The sequence below is a fragment of the Chlamydotis macqueenii genome, chromosome 12 (genome assembly GCF_036417535.1).
Source record: "Chlamydotis macqueenii isolate bChlMac1 chromosome 12, bChlMac1.mat, whole genome shotgun sequence".
In the NCBI taxonomy this organism is placed as follows: domain Eukaryota; kingdom Metazoa; phylum Chordata; class Aves; order Otidiformes; family Otididae; genus Chlamydotis; species Chlamydotis macqueenii.
Window position 1 is genome coordinate 8,638,250 of NC_141567.1, and position 25,877 is coordinate 8,664,126.

At 46.4% G+C, this 25,877-nt stretch overlaps 1 protein-coding gene across 1 annotated transcript; it reads left to right on the top strand.

The window, feature by feature from the left end:
• The first annotated feature begins 1,332 nt into the window (after window positions 1-1,332).
• On the top strand, window positions 1,333-25,835 carry FANCI (FA complementation group I). Its single transcript, XM_086756963.1, has 37 exons — window positions 1,333-1,416; window positions 1,525-1,597; window positions 2,174-2,304; window positions 2,705-2,861; window positions 2,942-2,999; window positions 3,571-3,612; window positions 4,091-4,214; window positions 5,120-5,205; window positions 5,379-5,511; window positions 5,777-5,869; window positions 6,356-6,492; window positions 7,318-7,498; window positions 8,096-8,183; window positions 8,730-8,860; window positions 9,493-9,563; window positions 10,504-10,618; window positions 10,998-11,120; window positions 12,225-12,293; window positions 13,541-13,642; window positions 14,350-14,529; window positions 14,624-14,745; window positions 15,152-15,316; window positions 15,856-16,035; window positions 17,366-17,529; window positions 17,929-18,005; window positions 18,454-18,570; window positions 19,323-19,374; window positions 19,969-20,096; window positions 20,230-20,298; window positions 20,889-20,976; window positions 21,428-21,612; window positions 22,237-22,293; window positions 22,374-22,433; window positions 23,167-23,253; window positions 24,183-24,278; window positions 24,845-24,970; window positions 25,770-25,835. Exons 1-37 carry the CDS (start codon window positions 1,333-1,335, stop codon window positions 25,833-25,835), a joined length of 4,017 nt encoding a protein of 1,338 aa, XP_086613089.1.
• Window positions 25,836-25,877: the final 42 nt, after the last annotated feature.

Sequence of the window (25,877 nt, forward strand, 5' to 3'; positions counted from 1 at the left end):
TGTGCACGGCTCCTTCCCCAGACCCAAGAGAGGAGCTCGGCCGGGCTTTTGCTGGGATGGGGATTTTGGGGAGGTGGAAGGGCCAGGCTAAGCACCAAAGCAGGACTGAAGGGTCTTACACAAGGCATGTTTTGTAATGCCACCGGGATTTACGGATTTGATTTCCACGGGGCTGCCCTGCAAACAGAGCTGAGACCCCGCTGCAAGGGAGGGAGGAGGAGGAAGGCACGAGACTCCAGATGGAGGGCAGAGGGGAGCAGGGACGGAAAACCCAGATCTGTGCCAAGACCCTGAGCGGTGCCGCCACGGCCAGGGGCACCATGCACTGCTCTTCACGGGAGACCCTCAACCTCCCCACGCCAGCCCTGGTGCAAGGCTCAGCTCCCTCCTGGAGCTCGCTGGATGTTTGTCTGCAGCCCAGCAAGCAAGATGGTGTGTGACAGGGGGGACATCCAGAATAGCCCCAACAGCCCTATATGGGGGTAGGAGGGGGACCTGTGCTCCCCTGGCCAGCTGGGCATCCTGGCCATCATGCTTATCGCAGATTAAATCATTTGCAGGCTCATGCACAACCCCTGGCGTCACTGAGTGGGTGCTTTGTCCCGGGAAAAGGGGTCTCAGGAGGGGTGGCAGCCTCAAGAGGGACCCAGCCCAAGGTGTTGTGGCCGGATGCCCTTGGGGATTTCTAGGCCAGGTCTGGTTATCCCCATCCCCACGTCCCCAGCTGAACCCGCTCCCCCTCGCGCGGCAGCGGCAGCTCCCGCTCCCCGCGAGCACGGGGCTCGCCAAAGCTCCTACGCTGCGCTGGCACCGGATCCTCCGGCTAAATCGCCGTGCTTAAAGGCGAGCTAAACCTCCTCGTGCGCCCAAGGCCAGCCCTCGTGCCTCCCCGGAATTAAGGGGTTTACTCGAAGGCACCCGCACCCCACGTGGGTGGCGAGCGAAGGGGCCGAGTGCTGCTGCTGCGGGGTGGGGCCCCGAATGGGCATTTTGTGACCGGCGCCCCTGTCCCAACCCTGCTGCTCGCCCCATCTGCCTGCACCCATGCCAGATTGCACCCCATGCCGTACTGCGCCCCACGCTGCCACGCACCGTGCTATCGCCCCCGACCCCACGCTGGCCGCACCCCGCGGGACTCGAACCCGCGGACTCCCGGCGCTGCCGCGGGAGGCGAGGAAGGGAAATGAGCGCTCGGGGGCGGGAGCTGTTGCCCGGGTGACGGGCGCGCACTTCCGGGCGGGAATTTCGGGGTGACAGAGTTGCGGCCCGGTGGGGCGGCGGTGGCCGGTAGTGGGTGCCCGGCCGGGCCGGGCTGGGCTCCTTCGCGGCCCCATGGCGCAGCGTATCCTGGCGTTGGCGGCCGAGGAGGCCCCGGAGCGGCTCCAGGAGGCCCTGCAGAGCCTGGGGGAGGGCGAGGTGCGCGGGGGTCCCGCGGGGCCGGGCGCTGTGTTCGGGGAGCGGGGGCGGCTTCTCCTCGGGACGCCTTGTCGGAGTGCAGCTCACAGCGTCCCCTTCTCTTCGCAGCTGGGCGATATGGTGACGAGGCAGGCCCTGAAGGGGAGGGAGACGACAGCTTTGTTAAGAGGGATCTTCAAAGGTGGGCGATCTCTCGAGCTGCGCTTTGGGGGTGGGTGGGGAGGGGGACGGTGGCCCCAGCCCCGCTGATGGCCGGTGAGCTGCAGGCCGGCTGGGCGAGGTGAGTGCTCAGCAGCACACAGAATTGTCACCTGTGGTAAAAACCAGCCCGTCAGGGCTGTCCCAGGGAAACGGGACATCTGAAAATAGGTATGGGGAAATAGGAAATACTCAGGTAATTGTAATGAACCTGTTGTAAGTGGGCTTCATTTCTGGGAGCCCTTAGGTGCCTTGGAGTGGGACTGAGTTCGCTGGCGGAAACTTAATTACCAAGCTGATTCTTCTCAACATTTTGACACTTCCTGATCTCGAACAGCAGGTTGAGTGAACCGTAGGGTGTGATAACAGGGTTGAGTGCTTCAGCTATTTTATCTAAGAGATTCTCATTTCCTGTGCTCTGTTTTTTGTCTGTTTTGTCAGATAGACAAAATAGAGAGTTGCAGTCAGGTGACAGTTTAGCCCTGTAATTTCCTGTTGTTTAGCAACATGTTGTTACTTGCATAACTCTTTTTCTCATTCTTTATTTTCTCATTATAAGGCTCTCCATGCTCCCAACGAAGCGGTGTTTTCAGGAGGCTTCAGGTTTACAAGCACTGCGTCCCACTAGTGGAGTCAGGGGACCTGCATTTGGGCAAGGTGTCCGAAATCATAGGACTGCTGATGCTGGAGGTAGAAGCTCCTTTGGACTAGCTTTCCTGGGCTCTGCTGGGTACCATTTTGCATGCAGATTGAGATACTTCACTAGGCTACTAAAGAAAACGGGTTGTGTCCTTTCCATGGATCTGCCCTGGACTAAGTTAGCTGGTGTTGGAATTTGCTGTGTGTGATTATTTTTGGATGGTTAGACTTAGATTGAAACTCCAAACTTATAATTACATCATCTTGATTTACTACTCTGTTCTACAAAGGACAGTACAAAATAGAGATCTCGGGGCTGAATTCCCCGTTTAGGGGAACATTTCACTGTGAGAAATGTTGTCCTTGGCTGGGTTTTGGTGACAGTTTGGATGTGTACGTGGAATTCTCCTGTGCACTGCCTCAGGCTCTTTCATGTTGTATCTTCTCCCAGGCTCGCCAGCTGCCAGGCCATGCGTTGGCTGAGCTTGCCACCCTGTTTGTTGATGTTATTAAAGGTGGCAGCCTGTCTAACGGGAAATCCTTGGAGTTGTTTTCCACTGTTCTCACTGCGTTGGCCAATTCGAAGGAAAGCCTGGCTTATGGGAAAGGTGACCCCTCTCAGTTCCTTCTTTCCAGCCTGTCCTCCCTTCCTCTGGAATGGGCTCCTAAAAGCCTTTTGCTTTTTCAGGTGAACTGAATGGGGAGGAGTTTAAGAAACAGCTGATAAATACTCTCTGCTCCAGCAAGTATGTACCATGCTTTAGTCCATTTAACAATAAGTCAGTGCCTAGTGCTGTTTGGGCCTTTTACAGAATTCCTGTGACACCCTACAGGCACAGTGGGAGATAAATCTGCAGTCACTAGGTGTGTCTATAGCCCCGACAGTTAGACGGCAAAACAGTGAGCTTCATGCTGTGCTTTGAAAAAGACATCATGATGAGCTGGACCTCACTGTCCGTGTCCTAAGCTATCGTCTTTGAATCTGTGCCATCCATGACAGTGCCTTCCCTGGCTGGGAAGGCAAAGGAGCACCCTATTTCCAGATCGTGTAATAGTGTTGTGTGAATGGACTCAGAAAGCTGTTGGTTTTATTCCTTTCTTGGTTATTTGTTATTGTGGGGATGGGGGCACTTTGGAGCATTCTGCGTCTGGGTGGTTAGGGTGGTGGTGGTGACTTCTGGAGGAAATTTGGCTTTTACTCTTAATGTCAGAACGTGACAGGGAAATGGTGACATTGAATAATTGTGCATGAGGAGGGGAGGGATAAATGATAATTCTGCCTGCTTTCAAATTTCCATCGTATTCTTGTTTTACCAGGTGGGATCCTCGGAGTGTAATACATCTTGCCAACATGTTCAGGTAATTTCTTTTCCATTCAACTTCAGCACTGTGGTCACGCCTGTGTCCTGTTTCACACGTAGTCTGGGGCAAGTAGGAATAGCAGGTCTGACCATACCAGGCATGCCCCGTGGATGGCTGAGTCAGTGAACATCCACATCAGATCCATTCGGATACAAAACACAGCTGGGCAGGCAAGCCTCAGAGACTGGGCATGGCTCACACTCAGAGACTCACATGTGTGAGTGAGCCTGGGCAAATTAACAATATATTAACAAACAAGCATAATGTGAAGGAGATCTAAGCACTGAAGGTTGAAGAGTATCCCGGGACAGTGGTAGGGTATTGAGGGATGTTTGGGAACTGCTTCTGCGGAGGGTTTTGGGAGCACTCGCTGCCTGTCTGTGCATTAGGACCCTTTGTCTACTTGTGAGTTGACTGCTGTGGGATTCTGGAGGAAATTAGTGAGAATTATTAAACTGCATCTTTGATTCAACAGGGATATTCCACTATCGGGAGAGGAGCTGCAGTTTGTGGTGGAAAAGATCCTTAGGATGTTCCCCAAATTAGACCTGCAGGAAATTCCCCCTCTGGTCTATCAGCTGCTGCTGCTTTCTGCAAAGGTAAAAGCTCATGGGAGCTGGCATGAATGTACCATGAGAAAAAAAAAAAAATGTACAGACTGAGCTATAAGCTGGATTTTGATGGGGATTCTGATTTTTCCCAAACTGCTGTGAGGAGCAGGACTTAGCAGGACATCAGTAGGTTTTTTTTCTTTAACTGCCTTTAGCCTGAAGGAGCTGAATTCTCAGAGGAAGATACAATCTTCATCTTCCTTGTGGGAAAAGAAGGAAACCTTTGGGAAATAAGGGATGAGCACAGACCTAGCGGACAACAGAGAAGATTTTTTTTTTCGGTGTTCTTAAGTGTGGTTTGCTCACTCTCTGTGATCTGCACACTATAATAATAGCTCATGCAGTGTGACTGTCTTCTGGGTTGTAGCCTGACTTGTACTGGAGCTGTCTCATCTCTTGTGCTCTTCTGCAAGCAGAGGCTGCCAGTGACATCTCTGCCCTTTGACAGGGTGATCTGGCGCTTTTGCTTGCTTCATTTGTCACCAAGTCAATGCCAAAATGATCCAGTCAGACAAATTACGTGTGTGTTATAGGAGGTCGTTTGGGTCCACTGGCCAAAATGTAATGCTAGATTTAAGGTTAGGAGTTTGAAAGTCTCCCTAATTGATTATAACATAAAGGTTCCTTTCTCATTAATAATAACTTCTAAAAAAGAACAGATGAAAGCTTCAGCTTCTTACAACTCTTGGATAAGCGCAGTCAAAAGAAATGTGCAATCTAAACCAGAGTCACTTCATCTGGAAATGAGCCACACAGGAGCCCTCCCCCACCTCAGTGATTTATGAAGGGAAATGAAGGATACCATGACATTTGTAATTGGTGTGGGAGTAGAGCGGAGTTCTCTGGGATACTGCAGACCTTGCAGTGCCTTAGTGTAATGTCCTGCCTTACAGGGCAGTAAGAAGACTGTTTTAGAAGGAATCATCGTTTTTTTCAATCAGTTGGATAAGAGACAAAAGGAAGAAGAGAGGGTTCCACAGTAAGTTCTTTCTCTGTTATCCTCTTTCTTTGCCACCTATTTGTAGTCACCCTGGTCCTGGCCAGGGCTCCTTCAATTTGGAATGTCAAACCTTGTGCAAGTACATCTTCCTTAATACATAAGAAATTCTTTATGATATGGGATGGCTTGTTTTCTTCTGATAAATCTTTCAGATCAGTGGACCTTGAGGTAGCCACAATGCCTCTAGACCAGCTCCGCCATGTGGAAGGTACCGTTATTCTCCATATCGTTTCTGTTATCAGCCTGGATCAGGACCTAGGCGAGGAGCTAATCAGACATCTAAAGGTACAACAAAGATGGACAGGCACTGATGTTGAAGGTGTTGAAGCAGGATTTTAAAAATCAACTTAATTAGTTATCTTTAGAAGGGATTTAATGATTTTTATGATCGCAGTCATGTTCACTTAACAAGTGCTATGATATGTTTGAAGAGGCATGTCCCTTTCTGCACCACAGCAGCAGTGTGATATGGCCTGATAGCTTCCCTGAACTTGCAGGACTCCGCAGTTGAAGGTAACAAGCTTTCTGACTGTTGCTTGCTATTTTCTAGACTGAGCAACAGAAGGACCCCGGTAGAGCCCTGTGTCCCTTCAGTGTGGCTCTTTTGCTGTCAGTTGCAGTAAAACACAGACTGCAAGAGCAGGTATGTGGGTGATAAGCTTGCAGAGAACTTCCATGCAGTCCTTGTCAAGGAAAGAAGGCATGGTTAGGTCATAGTCCCATCAGAATTAGGCTTAAAATGGTTTCAGGATGCTCGTGGGGAGGCAGTTAGATCATTGGCATGCTGTATTTTACTGAGCACTGTAAAAGACCCCAGAGCAATGTCAGAATTTTTCAAAGTTGTGGTTCCTGTGGGTTGGTACTGTAGCATGAGAAGAAAAGCAATGTCTTCTTTTTTTAATGTTTTGTGTCTGTGGTGGCCACCTGAAGTGCATCTGGCAGCAAGTTACCGTCCTTGAGGCACTTAATGAGGTTGGTGTATTTGTCCCGAGAAAGAAGTGAATTAAGATTTTTGGCAGGCTGTACTGGAACTTGTGCTCTGGCTGGTGCTGTTACTGGAACATACCCAAGACTATACAGGTCTCATTTCAAAGATCATTTCCTCACACTCAATGATTTTATGTTCCAGATATTTGATTTCTTGAAAACATCAATCACAAGAAGCTGCAAGGACCTGCAGTTCCTTCAGGCCTCCAAGTTTCTGCAGGATTTGTTTCCTCAACAGTATGATGTAACCGCTGTAATTCTAGAAGTGGTAAAAAATAGGTGAGTTGTTGCCACGTGCTGCAGAACACTCAATGTGCTTTGGGAGGGGGAGGGCTTTGGGAGTGAGGCTTTCAGCCTCACTGGAATGCTCTCGGGTGCTAAATACTGCTGACTAGGTGCCATCAGGAAACAGTGTCAAAATCCAAAGGTTTTATCAGAGTTTTATATAGATGAATTAAAAACCCAAGCACAGATGTATAAATCTGCCCCCTGCACCCCAAATGTCAGCATCTGACAGTACAGAGGACTAAACTGCTCAGGACTTTGCCTGTGTCTTATTGGTAAAGCAGCTGATGGTATGAGTCATGCTGCCGGCTGTAGTTTGTGTTCTGATCAAGGGATGAGTGATAGACTCACTGTTTTCTTCCCCACATGGTTGGTCCTTTAATCATCCTGTGAGATAGGTCTGTGATCTGTCACCAGTTGTCCTTTAGTCTGATATGAGGCATTCCTCTTCAGTCTTCCTCTCTGACTTAAAGATCTTGGGATCAGTAGGATATTTTTGCATCCCCACTGTAGCCTACTGTCATGTTCAGATCGGACCCGAGCGCACATCATTCCCCATAGCAAGGAAACCTTTGGACTGGAAAGGAAGCCTGATGGTTGGAGAACTGGGACTGTAAGACATGTTGTGCTGAGCACCTGTTCCTCAGCCTAAAGACAGTCATGGTGTTGTGAGAGATGTCATCTTCCCTGGAGTGATCAAGCGTCTCTCACTGCTGCTTTGGACTCTGGAGTGACTGTGGAAGATTTTACCTTAGACTAATCTAAACCTCTTCTGTGGCTAAGTTTTTTTTTTCCTGATCTGTTTAATATTTTCCTCAGTGCGTTTGGCTGGGACCACGTTACTCAGGGCCTGGTGGATCTTGGCTTCAGCCTATTGGAATCATATGAACCAAAAAAGCCCTTTGGAGGAAAAGCTGCTGATACCAGTTATGGCCTTTCAAAAATGCCAGCCCAGCAGGCTTGCAGACTGGGAGCAAGTATCCTACTGGAAACATTTAAGGTAGTGTATGTTTTGGAGAGGTTTTTTTTTTGAGGAGGAGGAGGGAACGGAACTCTGTCCTTATTCTCTCTTGCTAAATGGTGTCAAAACCTTGCCTGCTGTATCCATCATGAGTGTTTTACAAACAATACTAGATTTAGTCTCCTGTTTGCTCCTATCCAGCTGGAAGAGGCCATCCTCATAAAGACCTAATCCTAATCTGTTCCAACTGCCATAATACTTATGTATTCACTGTTCCAATTTCCAAGAAACTGCAGAGAAGGTAGAGAAATTCAGAGGTAGAAACAAAATCTGGTAGAGGTGGAATTTAAACCAGCATCTTCACTGAAGCGGTAAATTTGCATCCCACAGATGATTTGACCCATTATGTTCCAAGTGTACTGTATGTGTCTCTCTGATGTGTGGGTTCTGATTGGACTGGGATGAAATCTGAATCATTCTGTGTGAATTTAGCTGAAAGGGAACTTCTGGCAACCAGTCTCAGCTTACCTGTCAGATGTGGATTTGCTTTGTACTGCACAATGCCTGTGCTCTGAGGGAAAGGAATATCTTAAATTTGTGTAGGTTTTGATTTTTATTTGTTCTTTCTCATTTCAGGTTCATGAGCCCATCAGAAGTGATATTCTTGAGCAGGTCCTGAATAGAGTCCTCACCAAAGCAGCATCTCCTGTCAGCCACTTCATAGGTAACAGGAAAGAGGAAAGAATGTGTCCTGCTCCATGGACATGCAGAACATAGCTTCTCCAAAGTGACCTGAAGCCAAGCAGATCAGTTGTTCCTTTCCCCCTCTTGCTGAGGTGTCAGCTGCATCAGATTACCTTTATTCATTGCAGGTGAAAAACATGTTTGCAGGCAGTTGCCATGGAACAGCTGACGCACAGAAAGTTGGTATCCGTCAGTCAGTAACTTGTCACATGCTCCTAGCCTTGCCTTCCTCCTCGTCCTTGGGCAGGTGCTTCAGAATCGCTGAGGCTGCTGCGATGCCTATGCTGCAGCCTCTTCTCTTATGCCTCAGTGCCCTCTGGTGGGGTGAGACCCTGCAGTCCCATCGTGAGCGTTCTACGCGGTGCCTGCAGTAGAGCTCAGACTTTCGATGCTCCTCCTATCACTACCTCTCCGTGTAATGGAAGGGCTTTGATTAATCTGCACCTGTTAGCTCTGTACCCATCTTTTGCTCAGACTTTTCTGGCCCCTTGGCAGCAGCTGTTCCTTTTGTCATCTTATTTTTCAGACTTGCTGTCCAGTATTGTTGTGTCTGCTCCTCTTGTGCTTCAGACTTCATCCTCCAAAGTCACAGAGACCTTTGATAATTTGTCCTTTCTGCCCATCGACACAGTGCAAGGGCTCCTCCGGGCAGTACAGGTAAAGCTTTGCATTTCTCCTTGCCAGTTTGGTTCCAGTGACAGCTCTAGGCCACAATTATATGCATGATCTAATAAACCTCCTTGTAAAATAAGCCTTCATACTCTGCTGTAGGTTGTTCAGTGTAGCGTGGAACTGTTCTTCAAGCATGGATTTGCATGTGCCCTCTAGCAAAAAGCATATGGTGCGGTGTGGCGTGGTACCAAAACTGCTCTACGCTGACTTTTCATCTGGAAGTTGCCCAGATGCAGCACAGTGTAGAAAACTGAGTATGCAGTGTTTAGCTGAACAGCTGTAGCTATCAGGTTGATTTTTCTCCTTCCAAGCTCCATGTCAGTATTTCTCTTTGCCTGGCCCTGGTGTTAAACTTTCACCTGCTTCATCCAATCTGGGGATAACAGTTCTTTTCCCAAACCCTTGCACTGTGTCCTCACTAACCTGCTAGGGTGTCTCACTGCTACAGCTCTCTGGGTTTGATTTTATATTGGTTTAAAATGTTTTGGTTCTCCTACTGTACTGATGACGGTATTGGAAATGCAGGGCCAGATGGGCCTGGGGAAGATGAGCTCATATGCCCGAAGGGCTTGGCATGCCTTCGTGCTTTTCTCTCCAAAGTCTGTCTTCCTTTCCAGCCTCTGCTCAAAGTCAGCATGTCAGTGAGGGACTCCCTGATACTTGTTCTCCAAAAAGCCATCTTTTCCAGGTAAGCTGGGAAGGGGGATTCTTTGAAAAGATTTCTACAACTCATTTATGGTTTTGGAGCACAAGTATCGTTTTGTTCCTTTTGACTGTGTCTTCTTACTGTGTTCTTCCCATAACTAACTGGTGACATGTCCTATCCATTTAGCCTAGGACTGTAATAGAGTCACAGGTCTACTGAACTGAGACACAAATCCCAATTCTCAGCTGAATGGACTTTGGAAATTCAGAAAGCTCTTGGGAACTCCAAATAAGTAGGCAAAATTAAAACCAATTCCAACATTTGCCCACACAGCTAAGTACATCCAGATGCTAGGGAGAGTCTGGAAGGAAACACTGATCAGAATGCTGAGCTGCCACCTTCCCTCTGATCCCTTACAAGGTGTTGGAGAAGCAGGCTTGTTGTCTTGGTAATGCTTTGGGCAAACTGAACTGCTGCCTTCATAATGCTGTGATCATAGACTAGATTTTGTTGGACAGTGGCTGCCTGGTTATGAATACAGAATTCATAATATAGCATTATTATCCAAGGCTAGGGACTTGATCTTGGGAAACACCCAAGGTTTCAGTGAGCAAAGCAAAACACCAGCTTTTTGTGAGGAATTTTCTAACTCTGAGAAGAGCTCTGTGAGTCTTTCCCATACCAGTTTTCAGGGGACATGTAATGCTTGTTTCCTGGCCTGGGGCTCTCCCTCAGCGCGAGCATTGCGAGGGCAGGAAGGAAATGGAATGTTGTAGGAGTGTAGAGCAAAGGACTTCCCAGCAAACTGCCAAGGTCTTAAGTATCTGGGACCTGCTGACCTCTTGGGGAATACAGTTCCACTGGGCCCAGTCACTCTGTGCTTGTGGACCCTTTTTCATTGCTGAGTTGATCTTGTATTTACTTCTGAGCTTCTTGCTTCCATTATTTTCTTACACTTTTCTTTTCTCCCCCTGACTCACAGGCAGCTTGATGCTCGTAAAGCTGCGGTTGCTGGCTTCTTGCTTCTGTTAAGAAATTTTAAAGTTCTGGGCAGCTTGTCCTCTTCCCAGTGCAGTCAGGCCATTGGTGCCACTCAGGTAAGTGCTGTTGTGCAGTCCCTAGTGTGGACATATGAGACAGTCTCATGTCTGTTATGTTTGAAACAACTCAAGAGTGGAGTGTTTCCCCAAAATGGAAATACAACTTCAGTAAGGATTAGTCCTGGAAGGAAAGCTTTGGGAAGTGCAACGTACAGAGAGGCTAGCCTATGGATGTTGCTTTTCAGAGTCGTTCTCTCTTACAGCACCAGTATTCTGGGGAGCATTTACACTGCTCTATGATGATGATAAAGAGCCTGGCAGCACGCTAAGGACTATTTCAGTGATTGTTTAGGGGCCAGGCCCCTTACCACCTTGCTTCTGTGATGTAGTGTTTGAGAACTGTAGCCACTATAACGTGACTAATATTCCCTCTCAGGTCCAGGCAGATGTTCACGCCTGCTATAATTCTGCAGCTAATGAGGCCTTCTGCCTTGAAATCCTGGGCAGCCTGAGGCGATGTTTGAGCCAGCAAGCGGATGTTCGACTCATGTTATATGAGGTAAACATGGTTTCTTCAATCTCCTTTTAAACAGCCACTAGCCCTTCTGTAGTCTGGTTCTACTGTAGCCCTAGCTAAATAATGATCACATTATTGTGGAAAACAGCCTATCATCTCAGTTATGTTCTTCATGGGACACATGTAACAAGGACTATTTTTTTTTTCAGTCCTTCAGCTTCTTTTTATTTCAGACTATTGTAAGCCCAGAGACATACTGATGTATCTTCTTCATCTCATGCATTGCTTAAGAGCAAAAATGCATCAATGTCTCTCTTCCTGTGATGTGGCCTAGGAAATAGGAAGCATGTTTGATGCCCAGTGAGGAGAAGTGTTATAACAGGCATTGGATAGATGCAGAGTTGCTGGGAGTTAATGGTGGGCTCCAAAGATGACTCTGACTGGGGAGTATGGGGAAGCTTCCTTAGAAACTCCATCAGGGATCTGTCTTTTCTCCTCTTCCTTTTGCAAGTTTCTATAAAGGCTTATCTGTCCCTTAGATTTCTTGTGACTGTAGATAAAGAGCTATTTTGGGGTGTGTGTCTTAGCTTCTGAGATAACCGTGAGTACCACCTTGAGAAAAAAAAAAAACTGTTTAGGTCAGAGAGATTTTGTTTCCTTCTTGACTTGGTTGGATTGACCTTTGGTGAGCTGCAAGTTTTGGGTGTGTTCGTCGCTGTTGCTGTAAGACTTGTGCTTGCTTTATCCTCCATCCACTGAGTTTTCTCAGTCTGAAGGATTTTTTTGCCTCTTACAGTTTCCCCACTGGCTTGTTTTGCCTTTGAAGCAGGATTTCACAGTTTGAAGTTGGATCTAGTGTTAGTTGTTAAATAGCAGTGAAAGTCACTCTGGGCTTGATGCCACTGCTGCTAGGGAGATACAGCTTGTGAGAGGGCCCCTGTGAGGAAATTCATACTCTTTCTGATTCATACCTTCTTTGGTGCCTTTGCTTTGCCAGTATGGGGTTTTACACTGAGCACATTTTTACTTCCTCATGGTTCCTTGCAGTGCCAAAGGGTCGTTGCTGTCTTTTGACACCCACTTACTATGCATGTGGTTTGTTTTCTTTGTTGTGTAAGCCAACTTGTCCTTCCTTCCTGTCTTCAGGGTTTTTATGATGTCCTTCGCAGGAACTCCCAGCTGGCCAGCTCTATAATGGAAACACTCTTGTCCCAGGTAAAGTACTGCCTATGTGGTGTGGCTGCAGAGACCCTAAGAATTCTGCAACCAGTATAGCAAGCAATTCAGTTTAAATACTGGGAAAAGAGTTCTCCTTTACACTGGAAACGTGTTTAAGTGCTGCAGCACTTCTATAAGGAGGTGTTCAAATCCCTGCTATATTGAGAGAGCAGACTAGGTAAACGTCTGGAAACTGGTTCATATCCTGTCACAGGATGGAAGAGAAAGAATCTCTTGGAGCCCTTTCCAACCCTTCAGTTCTGAGATGCTGTGAGAAATGTGATGCCCACATCACAGAGAAGTGCTTTGTGCGCTCCCTGTTCCTTAGCAGTGCACAGCAGTTACCCTCCCATAGTTCCGCAAGGATGTGTGCTGACACAGTAATTATCATTGCTGTCCTCCCGTCGGGACAATACCCAAGTCCATGTAGGATCTAGGAGGATTAACTCATCCCCCAATAGTGTTGCTCATGGCAACAAGACAATCACATTTCCTCAATCCATTGGACAGGCTGTGCTTTCTTTGAGACAAGTAATTTTCTTCCCTTTAATCATCTGTAGAGTTCATGCTGACTAATTCCAGCTTTCCCATGACAGTATAGGGTCTGAGAAGGGAACATGAACAGAGCCAAGGCAGCTTTTCAGAACAGAGCAGAGGGCACTTAATGGGAACTTGGTGTAAATGTATAAAATTTCATTGCATCATTGTATATACAGCTTTTTCTATTCAGTTTTGAACCTATATCCGTACTTGGAGCATATCTCCTTCCAGTGGTGTGCCAAATAGCCAGGAATTGGTGCAAGCATGGTCTCTCATGGATTTTGTTTTAGTGCCAAGTGTAGCCTCCATAACTGGTCTGCACCAGCTTCCTGGATGGCATAACAGAGCCAAGCTTTCAGTACGGGTGACAGGCAAGAGGAGCAGTTGGTTCTGCAGTGGGTAGCACGCAGATGAAGTGCAAGTGATGGTGCGTGTTGACGCAGCACAACAGCAAGTGATCAGATAAACTTGTTTTAGGGCAGTGATGTGTCCTGGCTGAGAGGTACATGAGCAACTCAAGAGGGGATTTTAATTACTAATCGAGCAGATGACGTGGCTCAGGTACATGTACAGTCCCATTATCATAGTGCCAGTTTTCACTCTGTAGAACAGAGTACAAAGATTATCATATTCTGTACTGAAACAACCTAAGAGGTTCAGTTACCAAGTAACTGGTTATTTTTATTTCTTGTTTTCTGTGACAGATAAAGCAATATTACTTGCCCCAGCCAGACCTCTTGCCTCCACTGAAACTTGAAGGATGTATTATGGCTCAAGGAGATCAAATCTTTCTGCAAGAACCACTGGTAAGAGCTATATTGGCTGGCCACAGCTGCAAGCTCATCTGTTCCATAGCATTTTAGTTGTGCTGCTACATGAGCTGAATACCTTGTGCTACTTCAGCCTCTTCTAGCTTGGAGCAATTCTTTTAATGACAATAGAGCTGGGTATCTCACCCCTGCCTCAGGCTATCTATTGGAGCTCCGTTAGTAAAGTGGTTTGGGGAACCTGTGTGAAAAATGCTCTAGGAACAGCGTAGTTCTGTTATCCTCTATTGAGCTCACTCTGGTGGTTTTTTTCCTCCTTCAACTTAATTCCACATAAAATAGTCATGCAGCGTGTGTGTAGCAGGAGGAGGAATCTGCCCTGCTGCAGTAGCACACCAGAAAGAGAGCAAACACTTCAGCTAGAGTGAGAGCCCTTTTAGCGATTCCATTTCCATCTCTTTCAGCAGTGGAGGTAGCTGGGTTGAGGGAGCAGTGGGAGTTAAGTCTTTACATCCCGTACAGGCAATCTCATGCAGACAATGTTGTCTGAAGCTAGAACTGGGTAGCTGTGTGTAGGATTACAGATCCCCTTGTTCTGGGAATGAGGCGTATTCTTGAGACTCACGTGAACCTCCAAAGGCAGCTGTGGCTCCTTCCATCCAGCTGTAACAGTCTGGCCTGTGTCCACTTCTGCCAGTGACCTCCAGCGAAAGGGCTAAGTGTGACCGTGGGGCTGCTTCTTTCAGGCCCATCTGCTCTGCTGTATCCAACACTGTCTCGCCTGGTATAAGAGCACCGTGCATCTATGCCAAGGAGCTGAAGATGACGAGGAGGAGGAGGAGGTGGGATTTGAGGAAAACTTTGAAGAGATGCTAGAATCTGTCACACGACGCATGATCAAGAGCGAGTTGGAAGACTTTGAACTGGTAAATCAGATTTTCAGTTTGACTGGATGTAAGAAGACACTGAGTTCTTGTCAGGTTTTGAAAAGATTTTCAATTTGTTTCCTTTACCTCTTAGGATAAATCAGCAGATTTTTCTCTGTCTTCTGGTGTTGGTGTAAAGAATAACATCTATGCCATCCAGGTGATGGGAATTTGTGAGGTCCTGATTGAGTACAATTTCAACATAGGGAATTTCAGGTAAAACATCAGATCTCACCCTCCAGCACTAACTGTGCTAAGCTGCGCCTGGCTCTTCAGAATACAGGACACAGACTCATTGCAAGCACAGGATAATAGTGCAAACACAGAATCAGAATGGCACTTTCTGAGTGTGTGTGCCTTGTGGCACAGACATTCACAGAACTTTGGGGAGTGTCTTCCTTTTGAATGCCATGTGTTGTGGGAGATGGGATGTGACATTTTGTAGATGAGCATGTCAAGGAGGAATGGATGTGGTATACACTGTTAGGGAGGTGAGGAGATGTCATATGTCACGGTTTTATCATTTAGAAAGTGTCATTGTGTAATCTGGCAACCGAAGCTTCAAATGGGACACTATAAGACTGGATTTTCTCCATTAATGCTTTCTACTACTTTATTGCAGTAAGAACAATTTTGAGGATGTCCTAGGCTTGTTTACATGTTATAACAAACTCTCTGAAATCCTGAAGGAGAAAGCTGGAAAGAACAAATCTACCTTCAGCCACAAAACTGCACGGAGCTTCCTGTCCATGGGTTTTGTATCTACTCTGCTCACAGCTTTGTTCAGGTAAGAAGCTGCCGTGTCTGGAGAAGCTTTAAGGCATATTCACAAGCTGCTTTTCTGGTGTTTGCATGCTGGCTGTCTTGTGCATTGCGTGCACGGTACAGGCATTTTCATTTCTATACAAAGTGTGCATGGTAACAGCACTTCTTGTCTGGAGAACATCATAGTCCAGGCAGGAACCAGAGCTGTGCAGCTCCTGGTATTGACAAGCCAGCTTTCCTGGACCTTGCTTATGACTTGTGGCATTGGAGAGTCTCTGTTCTTCCAGTCCTGGGCCGTTCCCCAGACAACAAACTCCAGTGTTTGAGCTCCAGTCCTCTATGGAACAGAGCCAAACATCAACTCAAACCATGTCTGTTAGCGTGTTTGGAAAGGCTGGTGGAACCCTATCCTCTGAGTGTTCACTACCAAAACAACGGCTCTTTTCCACCCTAAATTCAGCTGGTGATTTTATTTGTAAATGCGTATGTAGATTTTGAATCTCCATCCCCATGCTTTTTCAGTGCATCCTCAATTCTCTGACAGTGCTCTTGATTCTTCAGGGACGATGCCCAAAGCCATGAGGAGAGCCTAGCGGTTCTGCGCTCCAGCACAGAGTTCCTGCGCTATGCTGTCAGTGTAGCTCTGCAGAAGGTGCAGCAGCTGGAGGAGACAGGACAAACTGATGGACCAGATGGACAAAATCCTGAGAAGATGTTTCAGAACCTCTGCAAAATCACACGGTGAGTCACTGTGGCACATGAAGACATCAGCCCTAAAAAGCAGCAATGCATTTTGGAGATTTTTGATTCTCAGGTAGGGTTTTGAAAGAAGAATGCAGTTGGTAACCGTTTGAAACAGTTATTATTACTAGGTTGAGATCATTGCCTTTCTTTCTCCTGAGAAATCAAGTGGAGGCACTACAGTTTCTGTGCCAGAGTGAGTGATACAGCTCTAATAACAGTACTTGGCCTGGAAGAACCAAACGCCATCAAACTCTCATTTTCAGCCTCTTTCTGACTTTTAGGTCATCATTCATTGTCACAGAGGAGGTAGGATGGTTACAGACTGGATTCTTGAGGCCTCTGGGATGCAATAAAGTTAAAATTCCCTTCTAGCTACCATATAAAACAGATGTAAGGAGGACCCAAGCTTTAGAAAACATTTGCTTAGGACTTTTGCAAGATGCTTGAAGACATTCATGCATCTAATCCTTTGGAAATCCAGGAATGTTAAGCATGTAAATGTCTTTTGGGATCTAGGTCATATCTGCATGGGGTCTTTTCAGATCCCAGTCAGCAGAGAGCACAAAATGCAAATTACCCCTGCCATGAATAATGCCCGTTTTGTGTCGCGCCCCAAATAATAGAGGCTATTTTTGTTGCAGTCATTAGGGCTACATGTGAGCTACATGTTTTGCGTGATTGGGCATTGGAATAGAATAAGATCATCTGTGCAGGCAACAGAACTAATGAGAAGAAAGGAGAGGGAACAAAAAAGGGAAGAAGAGGGTTTAGGGGAGCAGGAAAAAGATGTTTGCCTACAAATAAAAAAGTCTCCTTTGGGCCAAACAATTTTGCTTTCTTCAAAGCTTTTCACTCTGCTTTGCCTGCCTTTACCTGTCTGATTTTATTTATCTAGAGCCCTGTAGAGATACCTGACGTTTCACAGATTCAGACTGCCAAGAGAAAAGCTCTTTTTTGTCACTGACAGATTTGACACCAGTGGTCAGTGTTTGGGTAGTCTGAGACAGAAGGAAAGCCAGGTGGAAGAAATGAGGGTATAAAGATGGATGTGAAATGGAATTGGAAGGTCCCTTGGCACCTGGAAAGAATTAAATTATTTAGCTGTGCAGGAAGAATGCAGTATCTGTTTTGCTGACATTGAGACAAGGTCTTCTTAAGAATGAATCTCTTCTCCCTCTGCTTTCCTATAAGAAAAAGATCTTCCAATTTAGTTATATTAAAAATACAATCCTAAGAGCAGAATCTGTGATTAGCCCTGTTCTAGTTCTTGCACTGTGCAGCCAACTTTACTGGAGCACACGATGTTAACTCCTCTCCCATCCCCTAGGGTTCTGCTTTGGAGGTACACGTCAATTCCCACTGTCATTGAAGAGTCAGGGAAGAAGAAGGGCAAAAGCATTTCACTTCTGTGCTTGGAAGGTTTGCTGCGGATCTTCAACACGGTGCAGCAGCTCTACGCTGCCAAGATACCTCAGTTTCTACAAGCCTTGGGTAGGCACATGGTACAATTCTGCTTTGCTTTCCAGGCTTTGTGTGGGCAGTTAGGGACCCAGCGCCCTTTATCCATAAGTAGAGAGAGGGGTCTAGTCCTTGTCTCTCAGTAACAAAGTGGGCTTAGTAGCATTGATTTTCATGCCAGAGGCAAGTTCCAGAGATACCTTTACCTGCTTTTATAGAGCTCTCAGTCTGTCAGCAGAGGATAGTTGGGGTCTGATATAGCACTCGTCTATTTGAAGTTTGCCTTTAACACATTTTTGTGCTCACCACGGTTTTGCAGTCTGTATTCCTCCTCTAGCTGTGAGCTGTTGCAGTCTTTCCCACTTTTGGAAATAAATCCTGTATTCTACTCTTGGCATTTAGCTTTTTTCAGCACCTCTCTGTCTCTGCCAGATATTACTGATGGTGACGCAGAAGCAACGGATATTAATGTCACAGAAAAAGCTGCCTTCCAGATCCGACAGTTTCAGGTAGGTACCACTGTGTACTGCAAGTGTTCCAAAGCACTGGTAATTCTGGCAGAAAACGCTGCTAGCTCTCTGCTGCTTGACCACAGGACTGAGTATGTTATAGCCACTGACACTGATTCACTGGCAGTTCAGAAAAGTTTCTGGTCCTTAAGGAAAGCTTCTTCAGGATGCTGTGCTGAGCTGGATTGAAGTGCACCTGTATTTACAGAGCTATAAGGTCCTTCAGTGCAGCATAAAGTTACCTGACTATTGTAAAAGTCACGCTGAATCGTATGTGAGCCTCTCTGTAAGCACTCATAACAAAAACCAGCACTTGCTCTTTAGAAGAGTCCTCTTATATTATTTGTTATTCTCCTTGTGGCTTCCTTTATCTGCTGCAGCTTGTGGGTTTTTGCTTCTTAAAATGACCCTGCAACAAGCTTGCACACTCTTTCCTTCCCATAATCAGAGGTCCCTGGTGAACCAGTTCAGCAGTGCTGAAGATGACTTCAACTCCAGGGAAACGCAGTTACTGATTACCGTGCTCTCCACTTTGTCCAAACTCGTGGACCCGGCCTCTCAGCAGGTACTTCACAGCCTTCGTGGGATGGCAGGGATGTGCGTAGTACCTGTAGGTGTGGGAAGAAGATTATAAAAGTGGGTTGAGATCTGAGAGCTTTGACATATGTGCCTGTTCTGCCTTCTGCTGCAGACCAGACCATGTCAAAGTGACAGTTCTGTTACGTTATCAAGCACGCTCCTGTCAAATGCCTGCAAGGACAGTTAAGAAAAAAGTTGTCTTCCCACCCCACCCCTGCATGTTCTGATCCTGCCTTTGGAGACCTGGAATCTGAATGAGTTGTTCGCCTGAGCAGGGACTCCTAACAGAGCCTGGATGTGGTTTGGCTGTATTCTATGGAAATAGAGCCAAAAAAGACCAGCGGACTTATGACCAGCCCAAACTGGCTAAATGCCTAATTCCTTCCATGCAAAGAGGCTTTTTCTAAAGTGGACTGGAAGTGCCCCATTTTTACAAGCTAGGGACTGCACTCAAAGTGTGCCAGGAGTCTGGAGTCATCATTTACCTTAAATTAAATGGAGCTGTTACTCTGTCCAAGGGAATGTATAGCCATTCCCCTGTCCTGGATCTCAGCTTTCCACTGATAGTACATTAAATGTCGCTTGTGGAACTTCACAGAGCATCGCTGGCTGCCTTTCTGCCAAGAGCTCTCTGCTGATCTCCCTTTGCTGATTTTTGGTTTGGTTTTTATTATTATTATTAATTTTGTGCTTTGAATTCTGTTTCAAAGCCATAATACCTTTTCTTCCCTTATGCAGTTCCTTCAATTCCTGACTTGGACAGTCAAAATTTGCAAAGAGAATGCTCTCGGTAAGTAAGCTTTGGGGAGCTTGTTTAGATGTGATGTGTTAGGTCTGATATTAGACCCTTAGATGCTCTGCTGTTGTCTGTCCTGTTTTTACCTCCTTTTTACAGTTATATTCAGGTCCCATTCTGTGACAGATTGCCATGACATTGTGGCTATTAGGACAAGTATTAGGGAAGAAACTCCAGATCTAAATATTAGCGTCGCTGAAGAAAGAGAAGCCACTTGCTTGGCTTTTTTCCCTTGTTGTTTAGCACATCTGTTGCTCAAATCTGGATTTACACTCTGGAAAGATGTTACTCTTGCCAGAGTTTGTATTGCACTTCCTCAGCGCTTCTGGTCATCATTTTTCTATGAGCTGAGGGCTCCAGTGTACTTCCCCTTGCAGTATGACATGTGATGCCTAATGATGTAAACTCTGCTTTTGTAATTGTGATATTTTGATAGGATTTTTACTTATGGTGTATCATTTCTGGGAAGGCAGACTGTTAAATCCATACTGAATCTGAGACTTTCCCTCACTGCATGTCTGATATTCCTAAATATCTAGGGCAGCTCTACGCCTGATAATGTGTTCTTTTCTTTTCCCTTCCCCGCAGAGGATATCGCTTGCTGCAAGGGTTTGCTGTCTCTGCTCTTCGGTCTCCATGTTCTGTACAAGAGTCCTGTCAGTCTGCTGCGTGAACTCGCACAGGACATCCACGCTTGCCTGGGAGACATAGATCAGGTATGATGCAGAAGCAGCCTAACTCTTCATCACGTAGTGCTATCAGGGCAGAATCGAGTACATCTCTGGCACAAACTATGTGACAGAAGCTGAAGTTTTACTCACCAGAATTTGTTTTCTCTCCTCTGACCAGGATGTAGAAGTGGAGAGTCGGTCCCATTTTGCCATTGTGAATGCCAAGACTGCAGCCCCTACTGTCTGTGTGAGTCAAAATAGTGTGTACAGAACAAACTGTTGTGTCCAGGGCTACTCCACTACAAGTAGCCTGTGGATTCCTGTTGTGCTGTGTGAGCCGACACAGGCAGAGTGCAGGAAAAACCACAAAACCACAGATTAAATGCAAACGGTATATTTATTTTTGTTACTTTGCGAACCAAGGGATCTCTGAAGCAGCACCCAGGCAGAGGCACACCAGCGGGAATGCAGGCATCGTGGAGCTCTGTCCTTGCTAGAGAGCTACCCAGCCTGCTGTTTTCACCTGTACATCAGGGATTCATGCAGGCATAGTTTACCACTGTGCCTTGTTTTTTCTCACAGCAGGGCAGGAATCTCAGGCATGTTCGACAGGGTGCCTCTGAGTCTATCACAGGCCTATGTTTTCTAAACACAGATGTTCTATTTGTCCAACACACAAGGCCAAACAACAATTAGTAAGATATATGTGGTTTTTTGACACCCCAGCTGCAAGTCACTTGAACATATTTATAATCCTCCTTGCCAGTCTTCCATTATTTTCCCACGTGTGTCAAATTCCTCCAATAACCTGTTTTGTTATTGGTGTTTCTGTTTTAGCTGTTGGTTCTGGGTCAGGCAGATAAGGTCCTTGAAGAGGTGGATTGGCTTATCAAGAAACTCAGCAGCCTGGGATCAGACATATCAGGTAATTAAAGTGGTCCACTTCTTACTGTTACACCTTTGTCAAAAACAGATGGAGAGCAAAGAGATATTTTGGGATTTTGAGGTAGCATCATCTGAGGGCAGGTTAAACTATCCTTTGATCTGGTTCCACATGGAGCAATGTAAGATAGACAGTTGTCACAAAATCCCTCCAGTAATTATAAATGTCCCATCCCTGGAAACATTGAAGGCTAGGTTGGACAGGGCTCTGAGCAACCTATCTGGTTGAAGATGTCCCTGCTCCTTGCAGGGGTGTTGGACTGGATGGGCTTTAAAGGTCCTTTCCATCCCAAACCATTCTGTGATTCTGTGATTTTCCCTATGCCACAGTGGTGCTTTGTGCACCAGACACCAAGGTGGTCTTTTGTGCCTCCCACCTGCATAACTGGATTCATTAGACACACATTCACCAGGTATTCATCTCTTTCTTTTAGAAGACTCTTCTCAGGCATCAAACCAAACCCAGGCTCTGGAGAAAGGTGTAATTCTGCAGCTGGGAACTCTGCTGACAGTTTTTCATGAGCTGGTACAGACAGCACTTCCTGCAGGGAGCTGTGTGGATACACTGCTGAGAAGCCTCAGCAAGACATACGCAATTCTCACCTCCCTCATCAAACATGTGAGTGCTGCTTTGCTGACAGTGGGCTGGCTAGGATCTAAAAACTTTCTCCCATCTGCTACAGCAAGCTCACAGTGACCCCTGGCAGCAGCTATGCTCAGGACCGGGCTGTTGATCCCTTGCACGAGTTGAGTCCTTATTCTGTTGGCTTTCATGCCCTCAATTCCGTGACTTATTTGAGCAGTGATATTTGTACCAGTGGAGATAAAGGAAAGCTTCTCTCCAGCTGAATATGGCTGTGTGTGGCTTGGAGTGGCTCTTCCCAGTGTATCCTGTAGGTTCCTCTGTACGCAGCTGTGTGCCACGATGGACTGCGGTGTTCTCACAGCGCTCAGCAGTCCTGCCCTTGATGCTCATTCCCACCTAAGGCTTGAAGCATCCATTGGACCTGAGGGAAGTGGGCCATGAAAACAGGCCAGTGGAGTTAGTCTGAGACAAGGTGGTGAATTCCTTTAGCTCTCTCACAGCTCTGGAATACAGACAGGACATTTGGGATATAGTGACCCACTGGGAAGGACAGTTCTTGCCAGTCCTGCCCTCCCCACTGTGCTGCTGGATTAACTGCTTTGAGCCCTGCCTGGAAAGAGCGTACCTAGAAGAACCTCTCTTATGTTTTCCTTGCAGTATATCCAAGCCTGCCGCAGCACCTCCACTACAATTCCAGGAAGGCTAGAAAAGCTGGTGAGTGTGAGGGAATTGATGGAGGAAATGGTTCATTGCCTTGAGTTGAGAGTAATGCCAAGCTCTCTGCTTCTTTGCAGGTGAAGCTTTCAGGTTCACATCTGACCCCACAGTGTTACTCCTTCATTACTTACGTGCAGGTAAGGACTAAATTAACTGTGGCAAAATCACCGTTAGTCTATCTGATGCCGCGTAGTGCATCAGCTGCAGTACATGGGCACCTTCGGGGATTATTGATCTTCTCGACATGATTTGAATTTCTTGTATTTCAAGCTTTACTATGTCAAATAATAGCGTAAGACATTTCGGCACCATTGGGACCAAGCATGTTGATTTGTGCTTGAGCAAGGAAGGAAGAGTGTTTGGGGAGCTGCTTTGTAGCTTTTCTTTTCCCCTCTTTGTTCGTGTCTTTTTTTTTTTTTTTTTTTGTGAGATTAATACTGCTGTTAACCACAATGGCAAATAAAGGTCAACAACACTGCAGTGATCACAGCGCAAAGCAATGTGGGTGCCAAAGGCTGCAGTGCCAGAGATGGGATTTAGCTGTTGGGAGAGGAATTGGGTGCCTGAGTGAGGAATTGTAGAACAGCCGTGGCATATTGGGGAAAGTGTAGTGGTGTGCAGAGCTACACACACATATTTCCTGGAGATTTCTCACACATACATATTTCTGAATGTAAAAATTATGAAATTAGTTTTTCCTTTTTTTCTGAGATTACCCCCAGTTCCATCATTCTTGTCTTGTATGACCTTTCTGTCACCTAGCTGGTAATGCTGTTAGCTGGTCAGAGCAAAGACTTCTCTGGCCTTACCTGGCTGCCCTTTCTTCTCTAACTACCCTCTAATGCCACATCTTTTGGCGTTCCTCTTCAGAACATCCACAGTGAAGGCTTAAGCTTTGCAGAAGAGAAGAAAAAGAAAAAGAAAGAGGATGGAGCTGCTGCCATCTCCACAGTCATGGTAAGATTGACTCACTCTGTTAGAACATGGGACATGAGCTGCATTTGAACTTGGGGTTGTACCTCACTGCTTGTGTTACCTGGTGGCTTCACCAATGACAAATCGTCATTGGGCCTTCAAGTAAAAACCTAATTTTTTCCACCTTAATTCAGAGAAAAATTTAAAAAAAACCAAAATCTAAAAAAAACTCTTCACTAAACACAGCCTAAAAGCTCACAGGCATGAAACAAAGGTGAAGTCTGGATAGTCTGTCTTGTCTGATATTTTTTCATTTGGAGTAAGCTATGAAATTACAGAAATGGGCTAATTTATTGGAACCGATACTGCACACTGTTTAAGTGTTTCTTATTTTTATCAGTGCATTTAAAGATAAAGCAGTGGATTCCACTACAGTAATGCAGTTGAGAAGGACTGGCTGATTTGGCTGGGAGCAAGTGAGCAGATTGGCAGGTTCCTGGCCTTTTATGTCCTTTGTTTGTGCTGCCAGCCAGCATTTCCTCTGTCTCATCAGTTGTCCCAGACACTCCTGTGACGTTAAGGGTTTAAAAGCCACAAGCATGATCTTCCTAGCTGTTCCCAGCATGTGGAAATGGTCTGAAATGCTGCATGTCCTTTTGCCACTTGGTCAGCATGGGGAGAAAACATCAGTGTTGTTAAGTAAGTAAACGAGGCAAAAATGTAGCAAAACAACAGCACTGTGCTCACTGCCTGGTACAGAGCAAGGTTCCTGAAAACACTTCTCTAAACTGGAGTGGTTGTGGTCTCCATGTCATGTGACAGTATCATTATCTTTCGAGGGATCTAAGCTGCTGATACAAATATGAGTGCTACATCAGTGCTGTAGCAGGCATGGCTGTTAATGGCAGTACAAGGGTATCTTTAGGCTGTTCGCTTCCAAATCCAACCTATCACACCTTTCTGCATTTCAGGCCAAGGTGCTTCGGGAGACCAAGCCAATCCCAAATCTGATTTTTGCAATAGAGCAATATGAGAAGTTCCTTATCCATCTCTCCAAGAAGTCAAAGGTAATGCAAAGTGGAGCTCTTCTGTGACCTGAATTCAGTGGAGCAGTGGCAAGGTTGAGGGTTTCTGCTGTTCCAGCTTTTAAAATCTTCACTGCTGCTCAAACTAGGAAAGCGTAAGGACCTTACCACGCTCTCAGCCTTTGCCCAAGCCCCTGCCCCAACACTACTGCATTGCTGTCACACCGATACCAGCCACTGTCCATGGCATTACTGCCTGTGACTTACATTGTGTGGCAATTCTGCTCAGTTGAAAACTCACCCCTAATGCCAGCTTTCCTCACCCCACTCCCCCAGTCTTGTTTTGTAAAGAGATAAATGTACCATGACGAGGTACTACACAAGAGTAAGAATAACTGGCAATCACTTGGCTCGTACGAAAACATAAATGGTTCACTGGATTGCGTGGGAGCAGGTGCGTTTTCACCTACTTTTTGCTTCAATCCTGCACCATTGCTGTGATGGACTCAGTGCCAGTGCTGTGCAAAGGATTAGGCAAGGCAGAAAATTAAACTAAGATGCTAATGGCATAACATCCTCTCCCCCTGGTTTCACCTTGGTTGCTGCAGGTGAATTTGATGCAATATATGAAGCTAAGCACCTCCCGGGACTTTCGCATCAACGCATCCATGCTAGACAGCGTGTTGCAGGAGCATAACACAGAGGATGCTGAAAACGAGCTGGACAACGACCAGGTCAGAACTCATTTATCTGCTTTTCCTTGAGCCCAGCTGCATTTGTGACCTGTTCAGGTGTGTGTGAAATCAGGACAGTTTGATTTCCCTGGGTTAGCCCTCACTTCAATACCAAGCTGACCCAGCGTGAACAGTTATTCTGGCTCATGTCCCCTGCACTCCAGCCCTCTGCCTTGAGTGACCTCTGTCTGTGCACCAATTGTCTGCATCTCTGGTCTTGTGGAAGTGAGACTGCTCTTGGGGCCTGCTGTTTGCCGCAGCGAGGTGTCTCAGCATTACCTCTGAGGACCCACTGGCTGGCCAGGATCAGACCGTTGCGGCATGATGCAAAGTGGTTTTGCACCCAGGTTCACTTCTGTAGATAAACAGCTTGGCAGGGCAAACTGCGCAAGGCAGCATTCCCTTCAGCCCCAGCTCCTCTAGCAGGGAGTGTTGTGAAGGTAGGGGAACCTGTCCTGGATAAAGAAAACCAAACCATTTACATTGCTGATTGTCCAGGTTTTTATTGGTGCTTCTGTCTGTATCTTCCCAAGTGTTTCAAGAAGCCAAAGGCCACCACAAACAGTCCCTGTCTTGTGCCATTCATCACCTGGGGTCTGAGTTCCAGCATGAATTAGGGAGGGGTCCATGGGGAAAGTGTCAGTAGGTGAGAGAAGTCCCATATTCAGGCCACTTTGTTTGGGAGGAAAAAAAGCTAAATCCTATTCTGCACATCTGGTTTCTTGCTTTAAGTAAACATTAGTTAGACTAATCACACAAAAACAATCCCAATCTGTACTGCTACCCTTTCCCTCTCCAGAGCAGCACAGCAGAGCAAACAGATGAGAACCAGGAACCCAAAAAGAAGAGACGGCGAAAAAAATAAAGCTGGCGTTGCTGCTGCTGCCTCCTCCTACCGTGCCTGCTC